Source organism: Hemiscyllium ocellatum, chromosome 28, assembly GCF_020745735.1.
Source record: "Hemiscyllium ocellatum isolate sHemOce1 chromosome 28, sHemOce1.pat.X.cur, whole genome shotgun sequence".
NCBI lineage: Eukaryota > Metazoa > Chordata > Chondrichthyes > Orectolobiformes > Hemiscylliidae > Hemiscyllium > Hemiscyllium ocellatum.
Genome location: NC_083428.1, coordinates 44,825,852 through 44,851,002, shown reverse-complemented (window position 1 = coordinate 44,851,002; position 25,151 = coordinate 44,825,852). Strand labels below are relative to the sequence as shown.

Here is a 25,151-nt window from a genome sequence, read left to right as displayed (position 1 = left end):
CATGTCTTCTTTATCTCACTATATTACTCAGCTGATCAACACCCGCATTTTCAACTGGGCCATTGTCACCATTTTCTAATTTGGTAAAGACAGAAGTACTTCGAACCTTTGCCATACCTTGTGTTTGAGTGATATGCCTACCCTGCTTGTTACTTATGAGCCCTACTCTATCCTTCGCTAATCCTTTTACTATTCGTGTTTGAAGCACATTTTACTATTCATTTTTGCACCGCCTGCCATCCTTTCCTCCTGCTTCCTCTTAGCTTTATTTATTCCAACTTTAGTCTGTCTGCTAAGGAAGGATCCTCTTCCTTATTTTTACTGCTATTATTATTGCTGCATATTATTAGTATACATCATATGCCTCCTTTTTCTTCCTTATTTTTGCATTACATTTCTTAGTAATCTTGGGTACTCGAGCTTTGCATGCTTGTTTTTATTTCTGATGGTATGTAACTAGCTTGCACTCTATTCTTCGGCCCTTTGAAATTCTCTCACTTTTCATCCACTGTTTAATCCACCAAAGCATATTTCCAATAAACTTTCTCCAGTTCAAGTTTTAGACCCTTAAAATTTGCTGTTTTCCAGACTGGGATCATAATCCTTGACTGACTTGTATTCTTTTCCTTCTTGTATTATGACTGCTGTCTCCCAAATTGCTCCTTCACTCTGATGTTCTCTAATTAGCCTGCCTCATTTCTTAGGCATGATGTGGAGGTGCTTGTGTTGGACAGGGATGAACAAAGTCAAAAATCACCCAGCACTAGGTTATAGTCCAGCAGGTTTATTTGAAACCGCAAGCTTTTGGAGCCCTGCTCCTTCCTCAGCCGCCTTTTTGATTCATTTCTTAGGACCAGATCCAGCACAGGTTCCACTCTGGTAGTACTGGAAATGTACTGTTCCAGAAAGTTCTCCTCAGCACATTACTGGAATTTCTTCTCTCCAATGCCTCCTGGTCTCACTTATTCCCAGTTTACCTTCAAGAAATTGAAATCGCCAATGATCACAACCTTCCTTGTCCTGCAGATTTCAAAAATATGAAGTCACTCCAGGATTCAGACTACTAAAGCCTTAAGAGGGCAAATGCAACACTTGTTAGCCAGGAATTAAGTAGGAGAAGGAAGTAGAGGTGATCAACCAATGATTGGAAAATTGTCCAAGTTATTTTACACTGTAAAGTATTAAACAGCAGCAGTGGAGGCACTAAGTGAGAGAAAACTCTAGAAGTCAGCCTTGACTACTGTTTATCATATCTTTTGTGTATTGACTGTGATGGATCAGGCAGTTATTTAGCAAAAGAAACCATCCCCGCTGGACACCAATCCTGATCACCTTTACTGCCTTCCTACTTAAGACGAGGTTAGAAAATGGTGGACGGTGCCGAGTGGGAAAGGCGTGCTTCAGAAGTAGTTGGCATAAATTTGGAAGACCACTCATGCATCTGGGATCGGTAACAGGACCCCCAAAAATGCTGCTGTTGAGGTGGCTCATGCACAAACTGCACATGGCACCACATATGCTAAATGTTCCACTGCCAATCATTCAAAGTGCCAGTGTGAAATATGTTGATGTTTGTAGTTCTTGTTGCAGAGAGGTATGATGTGTAGGTTTGGGACAGTTAGGTCTGCTGTGGGGAATGATGGCAATGACTGGGTGGATTGGGGTCATTTAGATCAGGAGGCCTGCTGGTACACTGAGTAAGACCTGCAGAAAGGTCACTGGACCCGAAAAATTAACTTTGGTTTCTCTTTACAGATGATACCAGAACTGCAACTTTTCTAGCAACTTCTGTTTTTGTTTCTGATTTACAGCATTCCCACTTCTTTTGGTTTTCATTAAGCATATTACCATGGCTGAGCTCTCCCCTTTCCTTTCTGGATGGACCACTCCTGTAACCCCAGAACTACTATCGATCCAATCAACCCTGTAATGACTATTGGAAGGAATAATGCAAAGGGGTGAACCAGAGACCAATTACCTATGTCACTCCATGTACTATAGTGCAATTGTCTAACAATACAAAGAAAATCCTTATTTTTAAATATGTGTTATTTAAGACAAAGGATACACATATTTAAATATGTGTTTGTGGCCTCAAGTAGGATGCTGTGGGCTGGCCTGTAGTGGAAGGCAAGGTCGGAGGCTGCCCAAAGTTTTGTGGGGTTCACACTACCCTTTATCCCATCTAAAGAAATACACACAACATGAGTTATTACTTTGAGTGGCTTTATGGAACCAGAAAGGGTAGAAACTGACCAGTTTGAATTTAAATTGGGAGATTTGATTTGCTACCACATAAACATGTTAACATTGCATCCAGAAGTCAAGCATATTTCTGACTTGATTTAATGATTTGACATCGAATTGTTCTATTTGGCAGATGGGTGAAATGAGTGAGGTACCACTGGAGGTTTCCACTTAGACATACAATCATCAAATTTGTACAATTGAGGAATTAAATACATAGATGTGGTTGATGATCTGGAAGCATAAGAAATTGTCAAACACACATCCACGTCTGCAATACATAAACCTAATTGTGACCTATTGAGGGGTGAAGTGGTCATAGGAGTCCCCGACCTATGACCACAAAAACAGTATGGTTTTTTCCCCAAACAAGCCAAAAGTGAAATTTGGAAAGTAAATACAAGCTTGTTGCAACAAGGAGTATTATAGCGTCAGCAAATAATTTGGCTCTTTGGCCAGTTAATAAGTTTCATCATCAGGATTATACAGGTGAAACCACAAAACCCCTGAAAAGTTTTGTTGATTTATCCTCTGATGAAGGATTGAAGTCCGAAAACGAGATGTGAAAGTTATGCAGAGGACTTTCAAGGCAAATGTTTGGCCAAAATAGCTTTAAAACCAGCAGCTGCGATGAGCATTCAGGCTGCCAATCTAGCAGCAATAACACATGTGGTGTAGCTGATCTGACAAGGTCCCCCCACCCCAATCAGTAGATACCTGTTTGGGCAGTTTGTATGTATACCATAGTCTCACTGACTTCTTGCCACTGTGAGAAGCAAATAAGATCTAAACCAGCAGACAAGACACCACTGACATCCACATCCTGTTTGAAACAAATGATTCTAACTATCCAGGGACAAAAATATAGGAGTATCAACCTAAATGCACGCCGAAAATCTTCCCCTGCCAGGAACGGATGAATTGGTAAAGTAAGATGGTCGAGAGGGATAACTGTGGCAGCCCCTAATACACAAACAAGAAAACACCCCCCCCCCACCCGCACTAAGTTAAATAAGCAACTCAGGAAAGATATTTAACCTGTGCTGTAATCTGTTAAAATTTGAGAGGCAAGGAACTATTCCCAAAAGTCACTATTTAAAGTAAAAATTAACAACTTTTAATTTTTCTTTTAATTATTCTCTGTTAGACTTTAACTAACAAATACTTACAGCTCCTTTTTCTGACCTATCTTTACCTCCCCCTTTACATACTACTCCAACAAATCCCTGTTTAAGATTTATCAAAAAACTTAAATTTCAAAGCCAGCCAGCTGTCAAATCTTCTCTTTGTATCTTCCTCTGTCGGTCTTTTCTTCATCTTAAGGATTTCTGTTTCACAGGTCAGTGATAGATAAAGGTACGTTTAAGAGAGCTATTCTCCAGGCAGTCTGCAGATGTTGGTGGCTTGGCAGTTCTCCTCCAACTGTTCAATTTTCCCCGGTTTTGTACCCCAAAGCATTGGATCATTTCATAGGATATTGACAATATTAAAAACCAAAATTCAAACTTGATTGGAGGTTGGTATTTTGGGGTATAATTTAAACTGATTGGCCAAATTTGAATTTGTTTTTGTCTCCAGGCAAGCCAGCCAGTGGTAGCTATTCTGAACCAAAAGTTACATTGTAAATTCTGCAGCCCTGTATGCTTCTCCAAGTCCATGCTAACTTTCAACCTTCTTCAAGGTACAGTACCCCTTACACTTTCATAACAGCGGCTCTCAGTTATAAGAAAATGCAATCTTCAAGCTGTCCCACTGAATTGGGACAGAAGAAGAAACATAGTAAGGCATATTTTGATGATAAAGTAAAACCTATCAAATATAGAACAAGAATGTCATGCTCCACGTCCACTTACCAGAAATGTTTTTGTATCCTAAATATTCTGGACATGATTTTATCTGAAGAAAGCAGGCCCGTCAGTCTGCAAGATTTTATTGAACTTTGGCAAGAGCTGATGCTACCATTTGAATCCAATGAATTTAATCTAAATTGGCCGCTTTGCCGACTAACCTTGTAAATAAATGATCAGATACGATAACTGCAAATAAGAGCACAAATTATGTACTGTTCTGTCGGGAGTCCAATGCTAATAAGATAATGTGGAAGCTTGTGCTGATGATTGTTATTACGTTAACAGCCATAGTTATTACCAATTGGAGGAGTATCACATGTGAAAATACTTCAGACCAAAAGAGAGGATTGTAGTGCAACTGCAAGCTGTGAGATGGACAGTTGAAGGGAGGTGGAAATGAGGGGTATGGGACAGGGATGCGTGTGACAGGGAGGCAAAGGTCGGAGTTTGGAATAGGGCCAATATGTGTCCAAGAGTTTTGATAAAGTGGGAACAAAGTGCCTGATTTTGCATGAAAAGTGAAATTGTGAGCAAGTGGGAGCATAGAGGTAGTGAAGGAGTTGTAACTTCACGAGTGGGAGCCCTTCAAACCTGGAGGTTTGGGGGAGGTATAATATGATTGACTTCTATCCCTTTACGAGGTTTAGTGAGGGATAGGAACTAGAAATATGATGGAAAGATCCAGATTGACCACTACACCTTGTTGAGAAGAAAGGGCAACTTGTAGGTGCCACCTTAGTTAAGACAGACAAAATAATTGTCTACCTTTATCCTATGTATCCCAATGAACAGGTTCTGCATCGCTTTAGAACAAGTAAAGGTCTAAACTGCATCATAATCCCAGGAACATTAATACTGACATCTTAAAGATGGCCGATAAAGGGAAAGGGGAAATTTGTGTCATCACTTCATTGAAGGGATATCAGTATGGTGCATGAATATGCCACATGAACAATTACCACCTTTTGTGTTCTAGCCCAGGTACCAGCCAGGGTAGGGCAAATCGAGCTGATTGATGGATAAATAAATATGTATAAGTGAGAAGCAACCGTTATTAATATCATTGAGAAAATTAAGGAGAATTTGGACTACATTTTTGAGAAATATGAAGTTAGCATTAAGTTTTTACCAGAGAAAAATGCAGCAGATCAGGAAGCAACTAGCTAAAACCCCTGAATTTTTTGTAGGGTTATTCAGTGTGCTAAGGAAGTTAAGAATATTGAGATAATTAAAGTGACTAGCTAGTGGGATGATACCTGAAATCAGGGCATGAATGTACAAATTCACCTGTGGATCTGTATTGCATGTGTTATTGTATCGATAATTTTCTGTACTTTGATTTATTTGATATTCTATATGATCATGTTTGCCAAATGGAAAAGGGAGATAACCGCCAATGAAATGTGGAATTGATGTTACATAAGCAGCAACTTTAGTGATATTGGATGGCAGTGCTGTATAATTATGTTTGCTGTATAATTATACATTAGTTGTATTAAGAACTGTGGACTGATTGACTGGATCTTGATACCTGCCTGGCCAGTGTGACATGGCTAGATTTGTAAACCCATTCATTAAATGCTCAATGGATGAAAAGGAGGGACTTACAGGCAATTGTGGCCCTACAGCTAACAGAATTGTAGCCTAACATGCATGATGGGATGCTAACTTTACATAAATACCAAATCTGCTTGCAATGAAAAGAAGTAGTGAAGCCAGACTGCTGACTACCCAAATCATTGATGCTAAAGGTTATTTGACTTCTGTGGTTACAAAAATGGATTATATAAGACAGATAACAGAAACCATTGGCACAGATATTTCCTGTTTACGCAATTCTTGGACAATGGAGTTCAGAATCATGAAGGACTTGTATAAGGGATATTGAACAAGCTGGAAGACTGGGAGAAAATGTGTAAAAGGAGGCATGTCAGAGACGTCAAAAGAACAGCTTGAGATCAACCATCAATAAGTTGAGGAAATACAATCCTTTCACACCTCAGATATGTAATATATTCTTATTTTGTGGCTCCCAGTGAGAAAACTGAATTATCATTATTCATTGCTTTCCCATGCTCCCACTGATTGAACACATATCCCAGACCTATTACTCCTCTTCTGCTTTCCTCATGATAACTTTTTAAAATTCTGCTTATTTTCTGTTGTTTTCTAGACGTGCAGCATACTCCTACCCAGAAACCCAGCTCTATGCACAGAATCCTGGAGCCTCGTACTTTGAGTCGCCGGGGAATGCAGTCCAAGTGACCACAGTGGTATCTTCACCCACTGTGGTGCCAACACACAGCATGGTGGGAACTGTTGGTATTGCAATGGAGGTAGGAGGAGGTCAGATCATCTCGAGTAGCGGTGGAACATATCTCATCCATGGAGGGACAATGGACAACTCTAGACATCCACTTTCTCATGCCACACGCCCTTCACCTGGAACTGTGAGGAAAATACCTTTGTTTAAATGATCTCTTGTTGAATTCCCTCCATATGTCTGATTTTTAGTGAGGAACATGGGACAAAGGGAGGGTTTAACCAAGGTGCTGAATGACAGAATACCTGAGGGAAATCAGGTGGGTGTTCAGTTATATGGGAACATTATACATCATTCAGTGCGGTGAATTTGCAGCACTTTATTGATTTGCCTTCAGTAGGGCCAGAATTAGGAGCTGACTGAGAATTAATATCTACTGTCCTTTGGAAGCTCTTGCACAAAGCAAAGGAGGAATACCTGACCTCACCGAACAGAACCTGTTTGGGTTTTCGCAAAATCATAGAATCCCTACAGTGTGGATGTTGGCCATTTGGCCCATAGAGTCCACATTGACCCTCCAAAGGGCATCCCACCCAGACGCACCACCTTCCTACACTATTCCTGAAACCCTGCATTTCCCATTGCTAATCCATCTAGCTTGCATATGGAGCATGTGGAGGAAACCCACGCAGACATGGGAGAATATGCAAACTCCACACAGTCACCCGAGGGTGGAATTCAACTCAGGTCCCTGGTGCTGTGAGGCAGCAGTGCTAAACACTGTGCTGCCCTGTGTTGGTCTGAGCTAATTGCATGTTCACCTACTAAATTTCTAAGTAGAAGTAAGAACTAGCAAGACTGCCTTTACAGGGCTGCTACATTGAATATAGGTCCATCTAGTTTTCTTCAGGGGTAATTTTGGATTGTTTCTGAAGGTTGCTTGGTCAAATACCTCAAATCAACTTTCAAAATGATTAGGTGGAATGTAGAGCACAGAACCAGTTCATGCTGGTGTTTGGTTAGTATTAGTAAATCTGTTTGGAGATGTCATGACATACCTCCCTGGCAGATGGGGCTTAAATCCAGGCCTTCTGACCCACGGCTAGGGGCAGTACCACTTGCAGCCAAGACCCATACTTCATTCAAAACACCTCATTTCCTCCTTTTAATCACATGTTCTCCTATTTTTGCCGAGCTTTCCCTTATTATTACTATTCCCTTACTACTATTTGCCTCAACTACTCCATGTAGTAGCAAAATTCCACATTCTTGTTACTTGCTGAGTAAAAAAGTTTCTTCTGAACTGGCTACTTGATTGCTTCCTGTCTGTAGTGTTGTTTGCCTCTAGTTTGTTCTTGCTGATCTATCAAGGCACCACTCCAAGGTCAAGTATGTTAAAACTTCCATGATTTTAAGAATTGCACCATCCTTTCAGAGGGATACAATCTTGCAGTTCTGGCTTCGTTCTTGTATTTCTCCTTTGTATTCTCTCCAATGTGTTTTTCCCTTTTTCCTCGTATGGCAGCCAGAACTGGGCACAGTATGCTGAGTCTGTGTAACCAAATTTTAAAACTTTAGTATAACTCCATACTTCTAATGAGACACTCGTATTTGATTTGCCTTTGTCATGGCCTATTGACCTGCATTGTACTTTCTCCTAATGTGTATTTGTACTCGTAGAGTCAGAGAGACCTACAGCATGGAGACAAGCCCTTTGCCCTAAACTGGTCCATGCCAACAAAATGTCCGTCCGGGCTAACCCTATTTCCCTGCATTGGCCCATACCCTTCTAAATCTTTCCTATCCAAGTATTTAGAATCATAGAGATGTACAGTACGGAAACAGACGTCCAAATGCCCTTTAGATGTTGTTAATGCATTCGCCTCAACCACTCCTGGCAGCTCATTCCATATGCGTACCAACCTCTGTGTAAAAATGTTACCTCTTCGGTTCCCTTTTATTCTTTCTCCTCTAAATGTAATCTGTTACCCTCCAGTCCTCAATTCTCCAACCCTTGGAAAAAGACTGAGTGCATTCACCCTATCCATGTCTCTCATGATCTTGTACACTTCTATAAAGGTTCCCCCTCAGTCTCTCGGCTCTAAAGAGAAAGATCCTAACTTGTCCATCCTGTCCCTATAGCTGAGACATCCTTGTAAATTTCTTCTGCACTCTTTGCAGTTTAATAACACTTTTCCTATAATAATGTGACCAAAACTGAACACAATACCCAAAGTATGGCCTCACCAATGTCTTGTATAACTGCAATATAACTTAGTGCCCTGACCAATGAAAGGCCAGTGTGCCAAAAGCCTTCTTCACTGCTTTGTTCTACTTTGTCACTCCACTTTCAGACAACTGTGCACCTGAACTCCTTCTGTTCCACTACTCTCCTTAAGGCCCTACCATTCACCATGAAACTCCGACCTTAATTTGACTTTCCAATGCAAGACCTCACACTTACCTATATGAAACTCCACTTGCCATTTCTTGGCCAACTTCCCCAGCTGATCAAGATCCTGCTGCAATTTCTGATAACCTTCCTCATTGTCCACGATATGGCCTATTTTACCCCTGTTCCTTTGTTTCTCTACTGCCTTTAGATTCTTCTTTTCTAAGTTTGTGTGCCAAGTCCTTCATGTTCTTATCAAAATGCAATAAATTATAGTTATTTGTGTGAATTCATTTGCCTTGTACATAGCTATTCTTGTTGTTTCATTTTGTTTTGGTAATTTGTGGTAGTACTAATTGGTGTTCGCTATCGCTCTTGTTTTAGATTTTTTTTATTACATTGTCCAAATTGTTACATGAATTGTGAGCAACAGCTGTTCCAGCCCTGATCAATGCTGGACCTACTTTCCATCACCTACTGTAAATAGCTCTGCTATGCTTTCTGTCTTAGTGCCAACTGGTTACCCATTTTGCTGCATGCCCTTACTTGACATTGCACGCTGCATTACCTTACTTGTTAGTCTACTATGTGGTACTTTGTCAAAGATAGTTTGAATATTGAAATGTACTTTATCTGATGCAATATCCTGTCAATTTTTTAATCTTTGAATTTGATTAGTTAATTTCATACCTCTATTTAAATGACGCTATATCACTTCTGACCTCATTGTCTAATATTATGTCTGCCTTTCTGGTAAAGGTCAACCTTTCTGGTAAATACTGAAGCAAGATGATTGCCTAATCGTTCAGCAATTTTGTTACTGTTGCCTGTGCTGACCATCCCTGACTGGCCCTATTCCCAGCTTTACTTTTTTTTGTTAGTGACATGTCTGTAGAATATTTACTATTTTGTTCATGTTCCTTAGTAATTCATAATTCCATTTTGTCACCTTGATTAAAAGCAAAATACTGCAGATACTAGAAATTTGAAATAAAAACAAAGTGTTTGAGAAACTCAGCAGGTGTGGCAGCATCTATGGAGAGATATGTCCAATATGATGGTTTTTCAGTACATTTCTGAGATCTTCCTCAAAACCTTAATTCTGTCTTTAATCCTTAGTCCAACACTTGGACAAAACATGTGTTAATCTCAGAAGTAGCTCAAGGGCCAGTGTGGAGACAGCTTCTTTTATGTGCTCCAAACATTACCTTTATCCAAAATTCTTTTAAAACATGACAAGAAAGTTTCACTAACATTATATTTCGAGAGTAAGAGTGATCATTGGACCAAGTACCTGTTAATAAAGAACCAGGCCAAATGGTTCAAGGATGCTCATAGAAAAGAGAAAAACGGCAACAAGCCAACGTGGGAAAGTCCATGTGCTGTAAGATAATTCAGAGTGATTTCTTGGAGGATTTTTTCTAATATATAAAGGCTGCTGATATGGTACATTAAAATGCCCTGAGATGAGTATATTTCCTGGAACAGGTGGCATACCCAGGGAACAGATAAATAGGACATTTGAGGAGCAGTGATTTGAGGGATTAAAACTGCCCAAGGGACATTTTGACTGGAAATGCTTAGATGGGAATTGGCATTTTCAAGAGGCGCATTGAAGATAAACCTGACAACTAGATTCCCATTAAATAGATTTCAGTAATGTGTTATCTAATGAATATCAGAGCAGTTATGAAAACAGTCTAATAAAAGACAGCCATCCCAGCTTTTGCTGGACTGGCATTTTTCAGGGCCTTTGACGGAGCTGTACACAAGAAACTCCTTTTATGATTACACATTAAAACAAATTAGGAGCTGACTAACTGGAAGGAAGCCAAGTCATTAGAGAGAATGGACTCAGGGAGGTACTGATACCTCTCCTGGTTCTAAAAGTATATTAATGATGTAACGTCAGTCAGTGAAAGGTTGAAATTTGGCAACTAGCTGGAGACCATTGTTGTTTTAAGGTTTTGCAGAGAATGTACAGCACGGAAACAGGCCCCACTTGGTTTAGATCCACAAACACATCCAAATGAGAAGAGGATAATGCTCAGTAAGGCCTCAGGTTTTAAAAGTAAGTGAAGTTCAGTATGGGCTATGAAAAGTGCAGTGTGTTTGAATGTAAAAATAGAAGACACATGCTGCATTGATGGAATGGAATTTGAGAAAGGAGAAATAGGAGGAGGCCTGAAGGACTAACCCCCTGTGCCATCGCGCTTAAGCGATGAGAGCAAAAGCAAAGCACCAAAAACAAAATGTTACATTTTGTGGAAATCTGGAGCACAAGTGGAAAATGCTGGAAGTACTCAGCAGATCTAGCATCATCTATGGAGGAAAAACAGAATCGATGAGCTTACTTCATAACTCAATGAAAGAGGGATACTTGTCATATCCTTCACATGTTTCTGGGTCTTGGATTTTGTGATAAAACCTTTACAAATTTGGTCTAGTTCTCTGTGAGTGCCAAAGTTACCATTTGGGGTATTTATATTTCCTTGTGTTAGTTTGATTCAGTTGATCACAGTCTGTATGAATCAGAACATCGTACGTTTTAACTTCTCATGAACTTGTGAGCACATGATAGTGACTGTCAGTGAGGGAAATACATCCTTTAACACCATGTGACATAAGCCAACACTGCCTCAGTTTATAGATCTCATACTGCTGCTGAGGATGCAATAATCCTGCTCAAATTTGTAATCTTACTATATAGCAGCAGGGAAAATGTTCCAAGTTATGTTCCCACATGCAGCATCTCTGCTTGGTTATCGAGCTTTTTTCAAATTTCATGTGTAATTTACCTGCTCTAAAAATTGGTAATGCTGTGGAAACCCCCAGGTTAACCTCCAGAAACTGAATTGCTGAGGACTAAGGCTATCCTCAGCGGATCATCTCACAAACTTGCACGAGTCAAATATCTCAACTTTCAGACCTGAAAATTACCTCGGAAAGCCTCAAATTATCCCGGAAAAATGAAACATCTCAGAAGTTTGAATAAAAGGTTAAGGAAGCAATTTCACACAGCTACAGTGCAGTGATGACACTAGCGATATTTCTCACTGTCAGCTGCTGCTTTGGGGACAAAAAAGATGTTTTGCCCAGCACTTAGTGCCATATACGAAGTTCTATGTTGGTGTGCTGCCAGGTACCATCGCTCCTGTGCTTGACTGACTGAACAAAAAAAATGTAGCTTTGGTTGTTCATAACAGGCAGAATACAGACAGTTCTTTTAAAACCCAAAACAAAATGTGTTGTGTTTCTGCAGTACTTGCTAGGTAATCCTTAGTCTGCTAATAGCTGCACTCGCAATCAATTTAAAATAACCAGTTGGGCTCATAATGTGACTAATTTCTATTTGCTGGTATTAATGCACATCCATATGCAGGGACCTGTTCTCTGCAATCAAAAATAATATATTAAAGCCTTGTGACGTTTTTAAAACTATTCTGCAATTTGTAGAATCTGTAATTCCCCATTCCTTTCTCTATGGCAACGTCTTAACTAATCAGAGGTGACTTGCTAACCCTTGTGTCCTGTAGAAAATGTAGTTGTGATCATTTGCAATATGGCATTTTTACATTTGACCTGGTAAGTGCAAAATGTAAAGCTTCAACAATAATCAAATAAGAATTTTTTGCATGTCCTGCTTAATTTTACTGAACATATGTCAATATTTGTATTCTAATTTCTGAAGTGTACTGATTCTGATTATGTTTGTTGAGTGTAATTTAAACATCTTACTCCTGTCACATAAGTTAGTTGAGATAATAACTAAATTAGGCAGACGTTAAGTGAAATATGTGATTTGTTCCAATAGATTGAAATGGCAATCGAGAACCTACAGAAATCTGAAGGGATTACGGCCCATAAAAGTACTCTGTTGAACAGCCATGTGAGTATCTGCCTTTACTAAAATTTTACTGTTTCCCATCTTCAGAATTCTGAAATTATTAGCTCTTTCTATATTGAAGTATTCCATCGAGAATTGCAGTGAAAACTCTACGGACATATGAACATACAAACTAGGAACAAGAATAGGCCACTCAGCTCTTTGAACTTGCTTTGCCATTCAATAAAATCAAGGCTGATCTGATTTTAACTTCAACTCTGCATTCCTGCTTACCTCTGATAATCTTTCATCCCCTTGGTCACCAAAAATCTATTTAACTCTGCCTTAAAAATACTGAGAGCTCCTGCATCTACTGCCTTTTCAGGAAAGGAATTCCAGAGTCTCAGCCCTCTGAGAGAAAATAATTTCCTCTCCTCTGTCTTAAATGGGCGGCAGCTTATTTTTAAACTACCCCGAGTTCTAGATTCTCCCACAAGAGGAAACACCCTTTCGATAGTCACTGATCAAATCCCCTCAGGATCTTGTAAGTTTCATCTCTGATTCTTCAGAACTCCAGAAGATTCAGGCCAAGCCTGTCTAGCCTTTTTTGTAAGGTAATCTACTTATTTCTGGTCCGGTAAACCTGCTGTGAACTGCTTCCAAAGCATTGTTTAAAAATAGTTATGGAAAAGGGTAAGCCTTCCATTAAAGTGAAAGTTTTTAATTTGAGTAAAACAAATTTCAATGGTATGAGACAAGAACTTTGAAAAGTTGATTGCAGTAAACTGTTTGCAAGTAAAGGGGCATCTGATAAGTGGGAAACTCATAACGAGATAATGAGAGTTCAGAGTCTTTTATGTTCCTGTTAGAGTGAAAGGTAAGACGGAGGATTAGAGAACAACAGATTAATAAAGGTATTGAGGTTCTAGTCAAGAATAAGTTCAGTGGAAGTTATTCCAGAGCTTTGAGATTTATCTTATGAAGAGAGAATGAGCAGTTTAGGTCTATGGTGTCTGGAGTATAAAATGAGAAGAGATCTAAAATTGAGGTATATAAGATGCTAAAAGGCATTGACAAAGTAGACATGGAGAGGATGTTTCCTCGTGGGGCAATCTAGCCTGAGAGGTCACAGTTTTAGGATAAGGAGTAACAGATTTAAAACAGATGAGAAATTACTTCTCTCAAAGGAGGAGATAGATTTTTTAAGTAGTTAATGGGTTGAAGGGATTTGGAAAGTGGGCAGGAAAATGGAATTCAGGCCGAGATATAATCATCTATGATCAAATCAAATGGTGAAGCAGGCTTAAGGGGCTGATCTCCTCCTAGTTTTTGTGTTTTTTATGTTCTGTATCTCTTTGTAACTTCCTTATGTCCTCTGGCAACACGTTCCAGGCACTCACCACCCTTGTGTGAAAAACTTGCCTCGCACATTTCTTTCAAACATCCCCTTCGCACCTTCAACCTGTGTCCCCGAGTAATTGACCACTCCACCCTAGGAAAAAGCTTCACACTTTCCACGCTATCTGTGCCATTCACAATCTTATAAACTCCACATATGATATGCCAGGTATACCCCTGAATCTCATGCGTTCCAGTGAAAACAAACTCAGTCGATCCAACCTTTCTTCAATCCCCATACTAGGCAACATCATGGTAAACCTTTTCCGTTCTGTCTCCAAAGCATCCACATCCTTCTGGTAGTCTGGTCGCCAGAACTGTACACAATATCCTGTGTTTGGCCCAACAAAAGTTCTATTCAGCATAACTCGTCTATCCTTGTAGTCAGTGCCCCTTCCAATGAAGGCAAGTATGCCATAGGCCTCTTTACCACCTAATCTACCTGCGCTGCCATCTTCAGTGATCTGTGGACCAGCATACCCACATCCCTCTGCATATCAATACTCCAAAGGGTTTGCCATTCACTATATAATTTCCACTTGTACTTGACCTTCCAAAACGCATCACCTCACATTTGTCCGGATTAAACTCCATCTCCCGTTTTTCTGGCCATGCCTCCAACTGATTGGTATCCTGCTGTATGCTCTGACAATCCTCCTCACTATCCGCAACTCCACAATCATTGTATCGTCCCAAACTTAAGAATTAGACCAGTTATGTTTACCCTCAAAATCATTCATGTAGATCATGAACAGCAGCGGACCCAGCACTGATCCTTGTGAAACACCCCTAGTCACAGCCTTCCGTTCCAAAAAGCATCCTTCCACTGCAACTCTTTGTCTCCTATGATTAAACCAATTCTGTATCCATTATGCCAGCTCACCCCTGATACCATGTGACTTCACCTTGTGCACTAGTCTGCCATGAGGGACCTTGTCAAAGGCTTTACTGAAGTCCATGTAAACAAAATCACCCACTTTTCCCTCATGATCAATCATCTTTATAACCTCAAAAAACCTGATTAAGTTAGTGAGGCACGACCTCCCCTGCACAAAACCATGCTGTCCATCGCTAATCAGTCCATTCGCTTCTAAATGTGTATAGAGAGACAGTTTACTTCAGGGGACAGATGTAGGGACTGGCCCTGAATGGGTAAGAGGCATGGTTGGCCTGAGGTCAGGTGTAGTGGTGTATAAAGTTTGGGTAGGTGCGATGGTCCTGAACAAGGACGTGAGCATATGAAAGCTGTAAACTCGCAAACAATGCAAGAGCAAAATGTGTCCACTTCCTCAACAGTCTTTCTGACTGTTCCAGAACCTGTGGGTTCACCCTCTCTTTCAAGCGTTAAAGATACCTCAGAATCTGAAATTGATGACAGATGTCGCTGTATCAACGTCTTTGCTACCTGAAGAAGAGAACGAATTTCTTCTGGGAAGCTCCGGGTGCTGGAGGTGAGCCCCTGTGCGTTACATGCCACTGTATCAGAGGCAGAGTTGGAAGAACCTGACCTGGTGCTAAATGTCCCAGGAGGACAGAAAAAAATAACGGCCTGCGCCCTCAGACTCAGAGGGGGAGGGATGCAGTGATTATAATGAGATCAAACAGGTTATTGGAATGAGTTTCCTGATTGAACCAGATTAACAATCCCAATCAGGGAGCTCTGGCTGCCAGACAAAAGAGGAATGCCAGGCAATGTTTTTGCTCTGAGGAAGCTGGATCAATGTCAAGGCTCTGTGTGTAAATAAAGGGTTATTTGGTGATGAGATGCCCATTCCTGACGAAGGACTTATGCCTGAAACATCGATTCTCCTGCTCCTCGGATGCTGCCTGACCTGTCCTTTTCTAGCACCACAGTCTTGACTCTGATCTGCAGTCCTCACTTTCTCCTTCTTGATGGGATACTGGCCTCTCTCTCGAGTTATTTCTGCTTCTTGGCTTTGTGCTCAATGGAAAAGCAGGACAGGAGTAATATGAGAGAAAATGCTGGAAATCTCAGCAAGTCAGGCAGCATCTGTAAGGAGAGAAAAGAGCTGACATTTCGAGTCAAAGATTTGACAAAGGGTCAGTTAGACTTGAAACGTCAGCTCTTTTCTCTCCTTACAGATGCTGCCAGACCTGCTGAGATTTTCCAGCATCTGCAGTAATTTGCTTTTATCCAAGGAGTAATATGAGCCTGGGAGCTCTGGTTGAGGGGGAAAAGAGTACAAAGGCAAGGCAAAGCAAGGTAGGATCAGAGTGAATGAATACTGGGACAGTATGTGAAGAGGCTGAGCTGTAGCCTGGTGTCCCCAAAGCACACAGTGTCCTTTCTGCAGCATTAAGGTAACTTTCAGTGCAGGCGAGGTGCAGCAATGAAATGCAGGAGTGTCCACTTAGTGGATTAAAGATGTATATCCGAGTTCTTAGAATTGGCACATGGGATATGGGCTAAATACAGGCAACTGGGACTAGGTTAGGTTGGGAATATGGTCAGCATAGACTGGTTGGACCAAAGAGACTGTTTCTGTGCTGTATGACTCTATATTAATCTGCGTTAGCAATGCATTGACTTCCAGTTTCAGAAGTCACTGCCACGTATTTACCTCAAAGGTCTGTGCACTCAAAATAAATAATGTTTGAGGGACTGATGGCACAACTTCAATGGCATCACCCTCATGTGACAACTCAATGATAAACCAGAATACAACATGTTTGGCTCTGTTTAAAAACCACCCAGCTCCTCAGCATATTGGGACTGTTTCCCCATCTCAGTCCTGTTTTCCCCTGACTGAAATGCACAGAACAAGAGCTTCTGTGTCTGTTCTGAGCGCAGTTCAACCTCACAGCCGCCTTAATTCTTATCAATCTAATCATTTGTAACTTTGACAGTTCACACATGGTTTGAACTAGAAACAGATTAGTGAAAGTACCCATGGGGATAACATTTCAGAAAACAGCAGTGGTCAAAATTGTTTCCATTGTTTGTTTTTTTACTTAGCAGAACTTTGTGTGCTTATGTGTTAATTTAGTGATTCAGTGTGTCTTAAAGTTGATTTTGTTTTAACTGTGTACAGCATGAATGAGTGACACATTCTCTCTGTTTAATACAGCTTCAGTGGCTCCTGGATAACTATGAGACTGCTGAGGGAGTTAGCCTTCCCCGGAGCTCCCTGTATAACCATTACTTGCGGCATTGTCAAGAACAGAAGCTTGACCCTGTCAATGCGGCTTCTTTTGGCAAACTGATTCGTTCTGTGTTCATGGGGCTGAGGACCAGAAGATTGGGAACAAGGTCAGGGTTAAAACGTTGCTCATCAACTTGAATGTTAGGAATTCTGTCTGTTTTAGGTTGGCCTCCAGTGAACCTTTCCTCAAAGTAGCATTATTAAGACGAGAGTGGCTTCAACTATTCTGGAGCTATTGTGTGAATAAGTTGTGTTGAACTTCAAAATGAGCAGTGCAGATATTTTTATCAGTACACTCTCATTGTTTGAACATCATCCTTGAAAGCTGAAATGATACAGCTCTGTAATACTACATAGAAATTTAACACCCTAAACACTCTAATTGTGCCATTGCAAAGTTAGTCTAGTTGTGTGTTTGCTGAAATTTTGGCTCCAAGGGTCAAAATGCTGTCTTGAATTAGAATTATTGCAGTATTTGTAAAGAACCTAATTGCAACTTTTATGCCCCTTGATATAAATCCAGTATTTCTGTTGCATTGCCAGATTGCAAATATATTTACAGGATGAAAATTAATGTAACTTGTATGTTTTTGTCTTGTTTCAGGAAGAATAAGCTGAATTATTTGGTTGCTCATGGTGGTTGTCTCTGTTTATCGTCTGTTATTGGGTTTGTAATTTTCTTCTGTTGCAGGGGAAACTCTAAGTATCACTATTATGGGATTCGTCTGAAGCCAGATTCACCTCTGAACCGTTTGCAGGAGGACATGCAATACATGGCAATGCGGCAACAACCTGTACATCAGAAACAAAGGTACAATCTGAGCGTCTCACCAGCCAGTCCACACCCAGGACCCTGACCATTAGCCAAGGTAGAATTTGGGCATTTCACCATCCAGCACACACCCAGGCACCACAGTGTCAAAGCAGTGACACCCCTAACCAACCAGCCTCACCAACTCTCTTTCTTCTCTCCCTACTCCCACCTGTCAGATAATCTCAGAACCCCATCAATGACATTATCACTGAACCGACTCTCAGATGTTGTGTAAGATGCGTGCTCACCACTGCTCAAGTCGTTGTATAAGCCATCTGGTGCGTTTTCTACCACCACTGTCTTTCCTGGTAGGAATCCATAGGACCTATGTGGTCTGGTGAGGTGAAGGAAAATCATTGGTAGTCTTACAAAGAGTCTCAAACAAGATGTAGCTTGTTGCATATTAATAACTAGGTACAGGTAATAGATATTGTTCAAGAGACTGAGGCAGACCCTGAGGTAAGTCTTGCTACTTTGATATTCTCCGCTCCATCCAATAAGTATATATGAAGTCATTATATTGGGTAGTGCTTAAGGTGTTCCTCAGAATTAAGCCTTTAAAAACCTTGAATAATATTGCCACCTTTTTCAAATATGAATATTTATGTATTTGTGCATGTAATTTCTTTTACCACAGCTCCATTTCCTGCCATGTCTCTGATTTCACAAAGTTGGGTTTTCCGAGGTATCACTAATCTCCTAGAACACACACTCTATAGACTTGGAAATTTGGTCTCTGGGTTGAAGACTATTGACTTAGATTCTGTTCTTAACAGCATGAGGTCTATAAGTCCCATTTAAACTAGAGGACTTCTTGTTGCTTGGGTTTATTATATTGAGGACATCTTTCCTGCTGAAGCAGACAATTACTATATTATAATATCTGGAAGGCCTTTAATCTTTCTACTTCCTTCAAGGGTGGTAGCTGTCCTGTTCAAACAGGCAGTTTTGTTTTTGCAGGATTTTGGAATTGATAAACTAGATGTTTACCGTATCCTGTAGAAGTGGCTGTTGATCATATCTTCAGTGTGGCTTCATGGAGTTGTATGCACCACATCTACAATTTGTATCAGCAGATTTTTCTACACAATCTAGCAGTAAATCTATGCTGCTTCTCTTCCTTGCTGATTAAAGTGGACACTTTCATTCACCGTTAGTGATTACATTATTCATGAATTCAAGATGTTCACTTCCTCAGTTCACATTCCTGGAGGATTTCTTTTTTGCTTGGCATTGGTTTTTGTCATTGATACTGAGGATATTTCCTGCAAAGATAAACAAAAGTTCTATTTGAACTTGAATCTCTTCGGTATCTAATGTCAGACTTGGACCTGTCATTACTATTTGTTCATCAAACTGTGTTGCACTTTGATGAATCTTCAACTGATCAGTGAGCTCAAGCAGGATTTGCTGGCTATCTTTTATAATTCTAGTGATCTGAACTCTTCCCTGTATTGAGGGTAGTGAAAAACATTTGTGCTAATCCATATCGTTACAGGTTTCAATCTTGCTGAAGTATGTAATAGATTTCTTAAGCCAACTTGATTAAGTCTGACTTCTGTTTAGTTTCCAAAATGAGTATAGGGAGCCCTCACAGAACCGCTGATGTCGCTTCAGGTCCCAACTGAACCTCAACTTGAGGTCACTCCTATAGATTATTATCCGATGTGTTCTGTAATTGCCTTGGAATGACTAATACTGCAACTCCAGGGAGTTCCTAACTCACTTGCTGCTGTGCATCTCTTATCCCAGGTCTAAAATGCATTTTACCATCAACTGTAGATCCTGCTTTGTTGAATCTCCCCAAGACGTTTTCTTTAGTAGGGACCTCTAATGTACAACTCTTCAAGATTGCAAGTTTGCAGATGATCTGTGAAGAGGGTGTCAAACTGCTTCGGTATGATTTGGACAACTTGAGTGAGCGAGCAAATGCCTGGCAGATGAAGTATATTGGGGATAAACGTTGAGGTTATCCAGTTGGGAGAGAGAAAAAAAACAGGAAGATAGATTATTATTTAAATGACAAAAGTTTGGGGGGGGGGGGTTCAACAACGAGACTTGGGTAAACACTAGTGGCTGAAAGTAAGCTTGCAGGTACAACAGGTGGTGAAGAAGGCAAATGGTCTTAGCCTTCGGAGCAAGAGGATTTCACACAGGAGAAGGGATATCTTAGTGCAACTGAACAGGGCATTAGTGACACCACATCTGGGGTATTATGTGCATTTTTGATCTCCTTATCTGACATTGGATGTTCTGGCTTTTGGAAGGAGTGCACTGAAGGTTTACTAGACTGATTCCTAGGATGGAAGGTCGAATGTAAGAAAAACAACTAAGACTATATTCACACAAGTTTCAAAGAATGAAGGGGAATCTCATTGAAGCCAAAAAAATTCTGGTAGGACTAGACAGATTAAACACAGGATGTTCCTGATGACTGGGGACTTTGGAACCAAGATTCACAATCTAAGGACATGGGATAGGCCATTAACGTCTGAAAAGAGGAGAATTCTCAGAGAGGTGAGCCTGTGGAATTATATGCCACAGAAAACAATTGCGATCAAAACATTGAATGTTTCAAGAAGGAATTTGATGTAGTTCTTAGGTCTAAGGGTGAAATAATATGGGCAGAAAGTGGGAACAGGGTACTGAGTTAGATCATCAGTCATGATCATATTGAATGGTGGGGCAGGCTTGATGAACCAAATAACCTACATCTGCCCCTGTCTGTCTGCATAAGCAGCCTTTTTAAAGCTCTGGTTAAAGACCTTATGACCTTCATTGCCAGCATTGCAGGGTGCAGCAAAATTCACTCCAACGCCTGCATTGTAGGATGAATTCTCACCACCGCTTATCATGTTGTATGACCTCTCTGCCAGATTTGCAGCCACCATCCTCTTCCATGGGAAAGGGATTGGCAGGGAATGCTTGTCTGCTGGTGGTTTCTTGCACAATACTTACCAGGTTACACAGATGTGACAGACATTGTTATAGAACCAGAGAAAGACACAGAAAGTAGATCTTTTTTTTGACATTCTCAGCTGTTCCCCCCATGTCTATGTGACTTCATCATAGTGAGCTTAAGGCACACCTCAGCATTAATTCTTTCGGACTGTCCCATCCTTCTACAACACCGCGAAACCAAAGGGCTCCAGGACAAAAGTGGCAAGTTACAATCCCATTGTCCCACTTCCAGCTGACCTAAGTATTCATTACTAGCTATTAATGTCATAAGTTGTAGTTATTGGACTTTCTAAATGGGTCCTGATCTTCAAGGTCCTTGAATGGGTCCTGTTCAATTGCAGCATGTAACAAGCACGAGTGTAATCGAATAATAGTAGTTGGTATTGATTCATTAAATGTGTATCTTCAGTGTTTGAAATGATATTGGCCTCTTGCAGAAGTTTCATTGCAAAGAAAGGAACTAAACTGAGCTTTCTTTCAACAGTCATGTTATAGATCTTGAAATGCATGAAAAATGGTTAGGCTGGGCAATGTATTTGCACATTTATAAACCAGTTGAAAAAAGATTCTGATTATTTCCTCCTTGAATTAAAACAAATTGGCCAAGGGAGGTAAAGTCACCTCTCCTAATTTTTATTTTTTTTCCCCCCTTTTTTATACTTTGCCCTTTTGTCTTTAGGTTTAAACCTATGCAGAAGTTGGATGGTGTAGGAGACAATATGCCTGGAAATGGACAACATGCAGCTCCAACAACACCAGAGCAATCTGTCGCTGCACAGAGTCAACACCACCAGCAGTTTCTGGGTCAGTCAGTTATTCATATACAATTGATTTCATAAGGAGTTAATTTACTCCATTTTCATTTTAAATGTGATCTCTTGAATTGAGTGCATAAAGTTTCCAATATCGTGTAAAGCTGCTCCAGCTACAACATTGAAAGAGAGCCCCATCATTTGCTGTTCATCCTTGCTGCTTCAGTTTCTACATCATGTTAATAGATTTGAGCAGATGTTTTTCCAGTTCTCTCTGTATTTGTCTTTACTGATTGGCATGCGTCAGTATTGGGTTCATTTTTAAAGATATAATCACAGATTAAACCCTGAATGCAAAAATGTTGCAAGTTTTGAGATATGCTTACCAGACACTGGTATGATGAAGGATCCCATGATATTTAATCTGACGCACTGCTAATATATTTGGGACCAGGGATCATAAGCCTTATGCATATGTAAAACATAATAATATCTTGTGGCGCGGACCTGTCTGCTCCGTCTTCTCTGCTTGCTAGAACTGTAATTCTGAACTTTTTATTTCTTTATTCTACTAATTTATTCCTAAGATTTTGTACCTAAGATGGCACCGTAATTGGTGACTTTGTAAACTTCTCACTGTACTCATGTGAGTACATGTGACAATAAGCCTAATTCTAATTAATTATTGCTCCCCCCCAATAGATATGTCTCGTGCATTGCCAGAGTTTATTGAAGCAGACATTGGTAGCTGTCCTTTGCCGGAAGATATCACACTGAATGAAGTGAAGACTTTACAGATTTTGTACAGAGAGCACTGTGAGGTGAGGTGTGCTTTAAGCTTGGAGGTTAGGGTGAAGAATGGGAAGAGCTGGTTGCTTCAATTCAGGCCCCACATTACCAAGTATGAAGGGAAATGTTGCTGAGTTGTTTTGTAATCATGAAGGAAGTATTTGAGATAACTGAGTACATCTAGCCTCTCTGTTACCTGTAGTTTATCAAATCTTAGCCCATCTAGTGTCTCAACTACTATCTCTTTCACAATGGCTTTTATAACACCTGCTTCTTTGTTAAAGACAAATGAAAAGTAGTGCCTCAGCCATACTCTTCTGCTTCCACATGCAGATTGTCTTCTCTGATACCATTTTACTGTTGATTTGGAATTCCTTGTCATGTTGCAAGTCTCATCTTGTATTCTCTCCCCCACGCTCATTCTCCATTAACTTTCTGCAGTCATTCCAGTTCTCAACATGATGACAGTTAGACTCCCACTTTTTTTTATGCTGCAGCTTACTCCCTCAGTCATAGAGATCTACAGCACAGAAAGGAGGCCCTTGAGCTCACTGTGCGCCAGTCAAAAACAAATAAAACAATTAGAGTTATAGAGATCTACAGTACGAAAACAGGGCCTTTGGCCCAACTTGCCCTTGCCGTCCGGTTTTCACAACTTAAACTAGTCCCATTTGCTTGTATTTGGTCCATATCCCTTCATACCTATCCCATCCATGTACCTGTCTAAATATTGAAATTGTACTCGCTTCCAACACTACCTCTGGTAGCCTGTTCCAGACACTCACCACCCTCTGTGTGGAAAACTTTGCCCCTCTGGACCCTTTTGTATCTCTACCCTCACATCTTAAACATTTGCCTCTAGTTTTACACTCCCATACTGTGGGGAAAAGCTGTCCGCTATCTACCTTACCTATGCCTCTATTCTAATCATATTTTCCAGCATGGCCTTGCATATCCATTGTAAGTGCACATAAAAATACTACTTAAATGTATTGAGAGTTTCTGCATCTACTATACTTAGAAGCAAAGAATTGCAGATTCCCACCGCCCTCTGATTGAACACATTTTTTTCTCACATCTCCTCTAAACCTCCTGCCCCTTACCATAAATCTATCCCCGGCCACTTATCCCTCTACCAAGGGGAAATGTTCCCTCCTATCTGTCCTATCTATGATTCTCATAGTGTTATATATCTCAACCATGACCCCCTCCCTCAATCTCCTCTGCCCTCAGGAAAACAACCCGAGCTGAAAAATCTCTCTTCAGAGGAAGTGGTGGAGGCTGATACAACTGCAATATTTAAAAGGAACCCAGATGGGTATATGGGCCAGGAGCTGGCAAGTGGGACTAGGTTAGGTTGGGGTATCTGGTCAGCATGGACGAGTTGGACTGAAGGGTCTATTTCCCTGCTGACATCTCTCTGGCTGTACTTCTCTATAACTGAAACTCTCCAACCAAGGTAGCATGTGGTAAATTTCTGTATCCTCTCCAGTGCAATCACATCCCCCCCTCAAATGTAAATTCTGGAACGCTACACAATACTGTCACTGTGGCCTAACCAATGTAGTGTACAATTCCAGCATAATCCCTCTATGCCTCAACTAATAAAAGCAAGAATACCACATGCCTTCTCAAGCATTTTATCCACCAATCCTGCTGCTTTAAGGGATCAGTGTGTATGTACACCAAGGTCTGTCTCATCCTTGGTGCTTCCCATGGTGTTACCATTGATCATGTATTCCTTGGCCATGTTTGTCCTGCCCAACTGCAACACCTTACACTTGTCCGGATTGAATTACATTTACCACTGATCAGCCATCTGACCTGCTGGTCAATGTCCTCCTGTCTGAAGTTAATCAAAAGTTAGCCGCCTCACTATTTTCTACCAACTTTAATATCATCCACAAACTTACTAATCAACCCTCCTACATTGAAGTCTAAATCATTTATATAAACCACAAACAGCTAGGACCCCAGCACTAACCCCCACATGATCATAAGACCATAAGTCATAGGAGTGGAAGTAAGGCCATTCGGCCCATCGAGTCCACTCTGCCATTCAATCATGGCTGATGGGCACTTACCCGCATTCTCCCCGTAGCGCTTAATTCCTCCTGATGTCAAGATCTCACTGAACATAAGCTTCCTGCCATTCAGTCAACTGTGGATCCAATTTGCAAAATTTCCTTGGATCCCATGAGCCCTAACCTTCATTACTGGTCTCCCATGCAGGACCTCATCAAAAGTCTTGCTGCAGCCTAAGTAGACTAAATCAAAAGCATTGCCATCACCTCCACCTAAGAAAAGTTCAATCAAGTTGGTCAGACATGACCTCTTCTTAACAAAACCATGCTGACTGTTCTTGATTCATCCCTGCCTCTCCAAGTGCCGAGTAATTCTGCCCCTCAGAATTGCTTTCAATAATTTCCCCATCAGTGAGGTTATACTGACTGGTTTGAAATTTCCTGGCTTATCCCTTACTCTCTCCTTGAATAACGATATTACATTGGCTGTCTTCCAATCCTCTGCCACCTCTCCTATAGCCAAACAGGACTGAAAAATTATTGCTTGTCACTGCTATTTCGTCCCTTGCCTTACTCAACAGCATTTGACTCTGGAGATTTACTTACTTTTAAAGCTGCTAGACCACTCTGAGCCTCCTCTCTTCCTATGCTAATTTCTTTAATCATGTCAC

General features: G+C 40.7%; 1 protein-coding gene across 3 annotated transcripts in view; it reads left to right on the top strand.

Moving 5' to 3' along the window:
- The window catches only part of LOC132829064 (DNA-binding protein RFX2-like), a 128,187-nt gene that overhangs the window by 66,220 nt on the left and 36,816 nt on the right, over window positions 1-25,151 (top strand). For all 3 annotated transcript variants that reach the window (XM_060846356.1, XM_060846354.1, XM_060846355.1), the window contains 6 exons: window positions 6,271-6,547; window positions 12,567-12,641; window positions 17,066-17,247; window positions 17,832-17,951; window positions 21,595-21,719; window positions 22,370-22,488. In XM_060846356.1, the coding sequence (XP_060702339.1) occupies window positions 6,271-6,547; window positions 12,567-12,641; window positions 17,066-17,247; window positions 17,832-17,951; window positions 21,595-21,719; window positions 22,370-22,488 (898 nt within the window). The remainder of the gene's footprint in view (window positions 1-6,270; window positions 6,548-12,566; window positions 12,642-17,065; window positions 17,248-17,831; window positions 17,952-21,594; window positions 21,720-22,369; window positions 22,489-25,151) is intronic.